The 9,416-nt window shown below is 31.1% G+C and overlaps 1 protein-coding gene across 3 annotated transcripts; it reads left to right on the forward strand.

Annotated features, from left to right (window-relative positions):
- Positions 1-1,179: 1,179 nt before the first annotated feature.
- On the forward strand, positions 1,180-6,035 carry LOC145075179 (basic helix-loop-helix (bHLH) DNA-binding superfamily protein). Of its 3 annotated transcripts, none has more exons than XM_079021478.1 (7): positions 1,180-1,593; positions 1,796-2,414; positions 2,513-2,605; positions 3,118-3,183; positions 5,355-5,420; positions 5,553-5,621; positions 5,706-6,035. In XM_079021478.1, exons 1-7 carry the CDS (start codon positions 1,343-1,345, stop codon positions 5,724-5,726), a joined length of 1,185 nt encoding a protein of 394 aa, XP_078877604.1. In that variant the 5' UTR covers positions 1,180-1,342; the 3' UTR covers positions 5,727-6,035. The 3 variants fall into 3 exon arrangements, with proteins under 3 accessions (XP_078877604.1, XP_078877602.1, XP_078877603.1); XM_079021476.1 differs by having other exon boundaries at positions 1,186-1,593; positions 5,687-6,035; XM_079021477.1 differs by having other exon boundaries at positions 1,194-1,593; positions 2,516-2,605; positions 5,687-6,035.
- Positions 6,036-9,416: the final 3,381 nt, after the last annotated feature.

A 9,416-nucleotide genomic window follows, 5' to 3' on the forward strand; every position in this document is an offset into this window, starting at 1 on the left:
ATTCAACAACCGCCATTGTCACTAGTATGCTGTCAGTTGTATTTTGATATCCTTTGGATTCTTTTTACGTTGGTACTGGTTGGATTGGTTTGAACTTGTGAACAAGTTATTTGATTAGATCAGTGGTTGTTGGTAAGAATAGTGATATTAGGATGTGTTCATCGGAGTTGTTGCTAATGCATCAGTATAAGGTTCTTGATGTTTTGAGAAGGAGGAGACTTTATGCCAAATTCTATAGATGCGAGTTTTGGTTGCGCGAAGTTTGGTTCTTAGGATACCTTGTCAACTAAAATGGTATCTTGATCGATCCAGCTAAGATCGAGGTAGTGGTACAATGGGAGGTTCTGAGGTCTCCATTTGAGATTTGAAGTTTACTTGGGTTGACTAGTTATTATTTGAAGGTTTATCTTTTTTGTTTCACGTACTCTAAGAATCAAGGATGGTATGTAACGGTTGGACCGATTCAGCCTCCGATAATGATGAACAACAATAGGTGGTAGTTCGAATCCTAAGTAGGGAGAGAACTAAGTATTTTCATTAGAGGTTCATGGAGCAGTTCAAACTTTTGGTTTCTGTGTCACATGTCAGAAGAATCTACGACTCGAACATACAGGGTTATTGGTTCATACAAATTGTCATGGGTAGGGAAGGGTAGCAGTCTATCGCCGAAGTGCTCGTGACTAGTTAGACTCAAGAATGAATACAATTGATTAATGATTAAATTGTTTTCATAACAATATGTAATATCTATCAAAAAAATAATATGTAAAATGAAAGATCATACATGTAATACCATTTATATTAAATAATATAAATAATTAAAATAACAAATAATACATAAAATAAAAGACCATACATATAAAATTTATTTATATATGAATTATTTATATTAACAAACACAATTAAAGGATCATAATTGAAAACAATATATAACAAACGACCATAAATATAAAATTTATTTAAATTGTGATGGGTTTAGTTCGTAACCATGATGTCTGTAGTTATGATGAGTTTATAATTTAGTCAATTAGGTCAAATTAACATCATCATCCATACTACAGTAATATAAAATAAATTGAATCAAATGAAGATGATCAATCGAATTTGTTTTTCAACAAGAATTCTATGTTGTCTACTCAATCGATCTTAAGTGAAGACCAAAAAGTCAACGATATTCCGCCATTGAGGTCATTTCGTTCCTTTGTTTACCCCACGTCAACCCCCACCCTTGCCTATACTCTCTTAATTTTTCTGCAACCACATATAAATACCACAATCACAAACACCCTTATCATTTGCTTTCAAAAAGTATCTCATAACACCGATTGAAGCTATAATCGCTATGGCGGATAAGTGGTGGGATTCATCTTTAAGAACCGCCACTTCATTGGATTCAGTTTCTGTCAGCAACCCCATTAACGTCTTCCAAGATACCGATACTCCAAGCACAACGGCCATGCCCAGCCTCACAGCCACCGCCACCGCCACCGCCACTTCCAGTACAGCCACCAGTACCACAAGCTTACACATGATGGGGTTGAGACGTTCTTCACCATCACCTCCACAGTCGTTGGATTGGAATCAAGCTTTACTGTATGTCCACTAACGTTTCTTGATAACTTTCTTTTTCCCTTTTGCATTATTAATCTTGAATTTTATTCTCTTTTTCATCCACCAAGTTCAACGAATATATACGAAATAATAATAAAATCATATAAAAATAACCCATATGTGTTTATGTATACATGTTAATTACTTACATGTTACAAATATTTACTTTTGTGTAAAATTGTAGTCGGGGAGATGAGAAGAGCGAAAACAGTTTTCAGAATCTACTTCAAGATCAAGATCATAGCTTGCGATCGAATACAACGAATTTTCAGCTAGAAAGTAACCAATGGAGATCAGATAAGATGTATGCATCTAGTTCACAAGATTCCTCGTCGGATTTTAAGCAATTCAAAGCGCGTATGTCTCACTTGGAACAACAACCGATGCAAGAGAGTGATAATGAAAGCATAATTACATGTCAGGGATTGAATTCAAGCTTTCAAAACATGGATTCATATGGAAGCCCTTCTACAATGATGCAAAATTTATTTGGTTCAGATAGCAATCAACAACAAGATTCGAGTTTTGATCAAAACCATGGAATGAATTACTCTATGTATCAATCAAGCTATGATGACATGAACAAGCATGTTGGTGGTGTGGATGGTGGCATTGGTGAGGAGTTTGCCGTAAATTCATCTAAAAAAATTCAGTTGGCCGACATGGGTGCCAACCAACTACACTTCTCTAACAACACAAGATTTTGGAATGTTGTTGAAACTGGTGTGAGCAATATACGAGCGAGCTTCTTTCCATCTTTCCAAATGCAATTGCCTTTATCAACCATAGAGGATAAGCCTAAGGTGACAAAACATTATAAAAAGCTAGGGTTTAGCTTAAGCCCTAGTTTTTTCATAGTCAAATTATTTATTTTTGCTAAAATTTCGATTAATTTGCGCAGCAGATTACTACAGGAGTAACCAAAGAAAGCGTTACCGAGCCGTTGAACAAAAGAACCAAAAATGATCACCAATCCCATTTACCATCCTTTAAGGTACACATTTGTTGTATGCAACTTCTTTTCAAAGTTCTCATTTTCATGTTACTAGAATAAACCATGAGCTTTACCATGATGCAAAGAAATAAAAGTTCACTCTTATTTAGAAGTGGAACTACACTATTTTATTTTTTATTTTGAATCATTAATTTTAATCTACTCCTAAATTTTAATCTACTCCTAAACTATTTGTACTTTTATCTTTGTATCCAATAAGACTTGAATCCTCGACCTTAATAAATAAGGATATCGCTAGACTAGAAACCGTTTGATAGAAATGGAATATTTTATCAAAATAACAATTGCCACAAAACTACACAAATATCGAATATGTTAAGACCGGACTACAAACAATACATTCAAGTCTCTAGAAAATTTTGTGACTTGTTATTTTAACAACTGAAATAATTATCGATAACACAAAACAGATTTTTTAAAATGTTTGAAATTTTAGTTATTTATTATCATATATCGACACCTATGAAAATATTGTCTTTTGGATTTTTCAGGTGAAAAAGGAGAAGATGGGGGACAGAATCACTGCACTCCAACAATTAGTTTCACCTTTTGGAAAAGTATATGATTGATTCTTTGAATTTCCACGCACAATATATATATATATATATATATATATATATATATATATATATATATATATATATATATATATATATATATATATATATATATATATATATATATATATATATATATATATATATATATATATATATAAAAGATCAATATATTTTGTGACGAGGAGACGCAATCCTACCCATTCATTTTGTAAATAAAAAACATTTTTAAAATGCAAAATACTTGAAAATTTTCAAAAATATTTTTTATTAAATATTATTTTCGTCACTTATATTTTCCATGATAAAAAAAATACAGTTTTTTTGAAATATTTGAGAAATATTTTAGTAAAATATTATAATATTCTAGTAGAATATTAAAATATCCTAGTAAATATTAAAATATTTTATATATCTGACAAATCTAGTATAATACTAGAATATTCTAGCATTTTAAAAATCACATTAGAATATTTACAGTGTAATATTCTATTAGGTATTTTTTCATTTGTGACCATTCTAATTTTGTGACCATTCTAATGTTAAAAATCACATTAGAATATTTACAGTGTAATATTCTAGAATACTCTAGCATTTAAAAAAAAAAACGGTATTTTTTTATTCTTTTAGGTATATAAAATAACGAAAATAATAATTAAAAAAATTCGGAGTTTCTTTTTATTTTGCATTTTTTTTTTAAATTGCGTCTCATAGTCTCACAAAATTAACATTGTTTCAAATGAATTTATATATATATATATATATATATATATATATATATATATATATATATATATATATATATATATATATATATATATATATATATATATATAGGTTCAGATTCATTTGTGACCATTCTAATTTTGTGAGAACGTGAGACCAAATCTAAAAATAATTTTAAAATGCAAAATAAATGGAAAAATCCAAAAATTCTTTTTTTAAATATTATTTTCGGAACTTGAATTAATTAAAAAAAATTAAAAAAAAAATCCCGTTTTTTTGAAAAATACGTAAAATAGAATATTCTAATAGAATATTACACTGACATATTCTAAAAAATAATTTTAAAATGCAAAATAAATGGAAAAATCTAAAAATTCTTTTTTTTTAAATATTATTTTCGGAACTTGAATTAACTAAAAAAAATAAAAAAAATTAAATAAAAAAATTCCATTTTTTTGAAAAATACGTGAAATATTCTAATAGAATATTACACTGTACATATTCTAAAAAATAATTTTAAAATGCAAAATAAATGGAAAAATCCAAAAATTATTTTTTTAAATATTATTTTTGGAACTTGAATTAACTAAAAAAATAAATAATAAATAAATAAAAAATTAAAAAAATTAAAAAATGCGTCTCACGGTCTCACAAAATTAGGCCATCTCACATGAACCTAACCATATATATATATATATATATATATATATATATATATATATATATATATATATATATATATATATATATATATATATATATAAAGCAACATCTAAACCTATTAAAAAATACTTTGACAAAAAAGTGTTCTAAACATAAATGGGGTTCGCATAAATATATGGTTAGCTAAAAGAACATCGACTCTATACTGCAATGTAAAATGTCCAAATATGCAGATCATTCGAAATAGCAACCTTTTTTTAATTTTTTTAGTGACTCGTCTTATATAGCAACGTATTGGTGATACACGCATATTAGGGTTGGACTTGGTATGGTACTGAATTTATTTTTCTTCAAAATGTGTACCGATCCAATTATAGTTAATAAAAACTTTATTTATGACTACCTTATTAGGTATAGTTGTTACCAATTTGTTGATTATAAATACATTTAGTTGGTAAATGTTGGTGATAGTATATACCAACATGTATAATAATTTTGTGAAAAATGATATTTGCAATTTTTTGGTGCATTATTAAATGTTAATGGGGGGGAGGGGGAGGGGGGGGGGGTATGGTACGATCATGATATTTAAAACTTTAAACCATTATCAAACCATGATTATTCATTTGCTACGGTACTACCAACCAAACATATTGGTTACTAACATTCTTGGTTCGGTTGGAAATTTATTAGTTGGTTTTTAGTTGTATATATTTGTCATTCCTAATATATATTTATACATATATTCTACAAATATTATTAACATTTTTTTCTTGTATCAGACGGATACGGCATCTGTGTTGTTTGAAGCTATTGATTACATTAGATTCTTACATGAACAAGTTAGTGTAAGTATATAAAACTTCATTGTTCTTATTTTTTTGATAATTATTTAAAACGATCATCAATAAAAACCATTATAATAATTAAAGTGTAATAGAAAGAAACAAATATGCAGCTAAAGTTTTCTTGATATCCAGGTTCTAAGTACTCCATATATGAAAAATGGAGCGTCCACCATACAACATCAACCACAAAAACTACAACAGGTAATCATGAATTCAAGTTCATTTAGCTAGCAATTTGATAAATTTAAATTCGGGTAATCATGTAGACATCAGAAAAATCATCAGATGGAACAACACATGACCTAAGACGTCGTGGACTTTGTTTGGTGCCATTTTCAAGAACGTTTCCGGTAACACACGAAACAACAGTTGATTTCTGGACACCTACGTTTGGAGGGAGTTTCAGATGAAAGCACTCAATAATGACATGAAGTTAAACTATATGAATAATGAGAAACAACAATATAGCTCATGGGAGATAAATATAGGAAGGTAAAAGAGGAAGAAAATGGCATAGATATTTGATGTTGAGGCAAAATGATGCATATTTGGCCAATGTCTTTCTAAAAGAATACCAATCTTGTTTTAATAATTATAGCCTAGTAGCCTTCATAATCATTAGTTAATAAATTAAGGTTATATATATATATATATATACATATATATATATATATATATATATATATATATATATATATATATATATATATATATATGTGTGTGTGTGTGTGTGTGGTTGCGTACAATAGGAAAAAGTGTAATTATGTAAGAAGAAATTGTTTAGATGAAGTTATCATGGTTGTATAGATTAGACGAAGTATAATTGATTAAGATGAAGAAAAGAACATCTAAATTTAATAATGATTAATCGGGTAAAAATGAGTTGTTATTTTTTTTACAGATAGGAAATAATTGAAATAGATTAGTGACGAGCTTATCTTCCTACATTTGAGAATCACATAAGTGGTGTTTTTTTAATATCACTACATATGCATGAAGTTTTGTATCGATCGAATACACTTCAAGTATGAATAATAAATAACAAACTAACTAAGAAAAGGTTAAACAAAAAAACAAAAAACACGAGTAATCACAAATATGCTTTCACTAAGAAAATATGTTCTCACCAAGAGAACGAATGTCAAAAAGACTGTCACCAAGACATTACATTAGGGTTTCACCCTAATGTTGAATATATACGATTACAATAACTAAAATCCCACTAAGGGATGTATACATATCTAAGTAAATGTCTTATCCTAATCACAAAGATTACCTATAAGATATCTATTATATATATATATATATATATATATATATATATATATATATATATATATATATATATATATATATATATATATATATAACTGCCTAATATAAAAAAGATCACCAATATCATTATCTTCATGCTGGCTCTGATAAGTTCTAGTGTTGGCATTGGCGGTCAGCATATAAAGTGTTTAGACTCATCAGATCATAAGTTGTGACCTTACAATCACCCCTATCTGATGATGTCAAAACTAATCTTCAACAAATTATTCAGCATTTCCTCCTACTGAGAAAGTGTATTGGCTCTTACTCGCTTTTGGTTATCAGTAGTGAAAGCAGTAAGAGCAGCGGAATCAATCAGAGTATCATGAGTTGTAGTAGAAATATAGAATGTTGATATGTTCCCCCCTTAGATTTATAACAACTGACATTTTCTCCCCCAGAAGATGGGAACTTCATTTCTTGAAACTAATAGCATAGTCTAGTCTTCACTTTGAGATATTTGCTCGATCACAAATCAGGGTATATTGAAGACAACGTATTGAAGACAATGTGCCATCCTTTCTCCATTTAGCAAATGAAGAGTATTTGTATATGATTATTTACCCCCCTTTTTGACATCAGCAATATATTTGGTACTGGCAGAAGAAATCAATGTATCTGAATTACTCAATCAATGGATCAAGGATGCAACTGATTAGTAAGTAAGATTGTGATGTCTTCTTATAGTATGGTTTTGAACTATCATTCACTGACATAGTATTGACTGGTCTCATCAGTGTGTGGTTCTACACGCTGAATCATTAACTTCTTTTATTAGAAGAATAAATGGCAAGAATGAAATGATGAGTGTAATACATTTCGATATGAATTGGTGCGTGTGATAAGATCCGGTGTTTAACTTAACCATCGACACAGATTTTCCAAGCCCTCATCAGCGTATGGTACATTACGCTGAATCATAAAGCTTTAAGGATGAAATTATAGGAAAGAAGGAGTTGGTGCGTATGATAGCCTACGATACATAGACTAACTGAAATATCCCAAAAAATAATGACCAAAAATTTCATTTTTAAAGTAAGTAATTATAAAAACCAGCAGTCTTAAACATCAATAGTGTCAATCCATATCAAAACCAGTATGTCAATTAACCGAAACATGTCATAGAAAATATTATCAGAGTACAACTCCCAAAGATCTCATATGCGGAAAATCATAGTGTGATGCGCTACGATCATGTCGGCTCCTTTCCTTTTAAAGAAACAATACATGAAACCAAAACTGAAAACCGTAAGCACGAAGCTTAGTGAGTTCCCCCATCATACCACATACCATACAACAAATACATTGCCAAGCATATATGGGTATTGGCCTCCCCTTTGGTCTATTTCAACCGGATACTATCGCACATATCTGGGTGCTGGCCTCCCCTTCAGTCTATTTCAATCGGATACTGTCGAGCATACCTGGGTGATAGCCTTCATTTCGGTCTATTTCGACTGGATAATGCCAAGCATATCCAGGTGATGGCCTCCCATTCGTTCTATTTCAACCGGATACGGGGTCTATTTCACCCTACCACTACCACATAATATCATAGCAAATAAGCACATAAAACATAACAGATAGTGGCATACCAGAAAATTATCACAAAGACAATCATCTCTACTACAAACAACTACTAGTGGGCTGACATTGGTGCCTTCAACCCACTCATACAAGAAGGTAACTCATCTCACATTGCTGAAGTCCACTGCAAGAAATCCTTAGATGCTGTCCTGGCAACTCCTCGAGCTATCAATACCAAAATGTTACCAAATTAGCAATTGGGTCCCGAATCATGATCCATAATCCATACATGGGGTGAAATGACCGTTTCACCCCTAGCCCAATAAGATTCACAACTAAGGCCCAAAACTACCAAATCTATAAAACCCATCAATGGCCCAATTTTCCAAATTGGGCCCAAACCCTTGCATGGGCCTTTCCCTAAAGCCTATTTACTTTTATGAACCAACGATTTTCGATGGCCCAAAGGTCCAACCCTATTGGGCCCAATCAAGGCCTAATTACATTGGGCCCACTAAGGCCCAATTCATCATCCAAGGCCCATTAGGGCAAGCCCAACTAGAAGTCCATTACTTTAAAATCCTTAGTCAATTACGATCCCAAACCAAAGGATAAGTCCAATACCAAGCTAGTCAACAATTAAAGAGTCCAAAACTTGCACAGGTGATGCTCACGTTGTGAGGTCGTGACTTTGGCCGAAAAACTTCCTCGAACACGCTCTCACATCGTGAGGCATCATTCCTCACTTCGTGAGTCCAGATCTGACCAAAAATGAGCATTAAGCTCCTAATCGACTAAGCTTTAACATGGGATAGTCTAGAGGTTCTTCCTTGACCCCAAGGACCATAAAAATCGATGCTTTTCAGTCACATATGTCCACTACATGACTTAAACACCTACTTAGGTCAAAATGAAGGAAAAAGGTCCAAGACTCAAACTTAGAGTCCAAAACCATGACCAAAATCCAGATCAGAGACTTATAAGACTTAAGAGACCACCATGATCCATAAATTTGCCAACTTTATGGATCCCATGCATCCTAGCCAACATTACATGCCATAAATTGCATGGAAGCTTAGATATAGTAAGCAAGGAAAGGAAAGGTATGCTCTTGACGACTTACTGTTGGGTTTTTGTATACTACAAAATCCTATG

This window comes from Lactuca serriola, chromosome 9 (genome assembly GCF_051521515.1).
Source record: "Lactuca serriola cultivar US96UC23 chromosome 9, Lser_US96UC23_V15, whole genome shotgun sequence".
Classification (NCBI taxonomy): Eukaryota; Viridiplantae; Streptophyta; class Magnoliopsida; order Asterales; family Asteraceae; genus Lactuca; species Lactuca serriola.

Excerpts from the sequence above, each read along its gene's own strand:
- LOC145075179 (XM_079021476.1), top strand. The coding sequence starts at position 1,343 with ATGGCGGATAAGTGGTGGGATTCATCTTTAAGAACCGCCACTTCATTG. Across the intron at positions 1,594-1,795 it reads GATTGGAATCAAGCTTTACT|TCGGGGAGATGAGAAGAGCG; the intron begins GTATGTCCACTA and ends GTAAAATTGTAG. Across the intron at positions 2,415-2,512 it reads CCATAGAGGATAAGCCTAAG|CAGATTACTACAGGAGTAAC; the intron begins GTGACAAAACAT and ends TAATTTGCGCAG.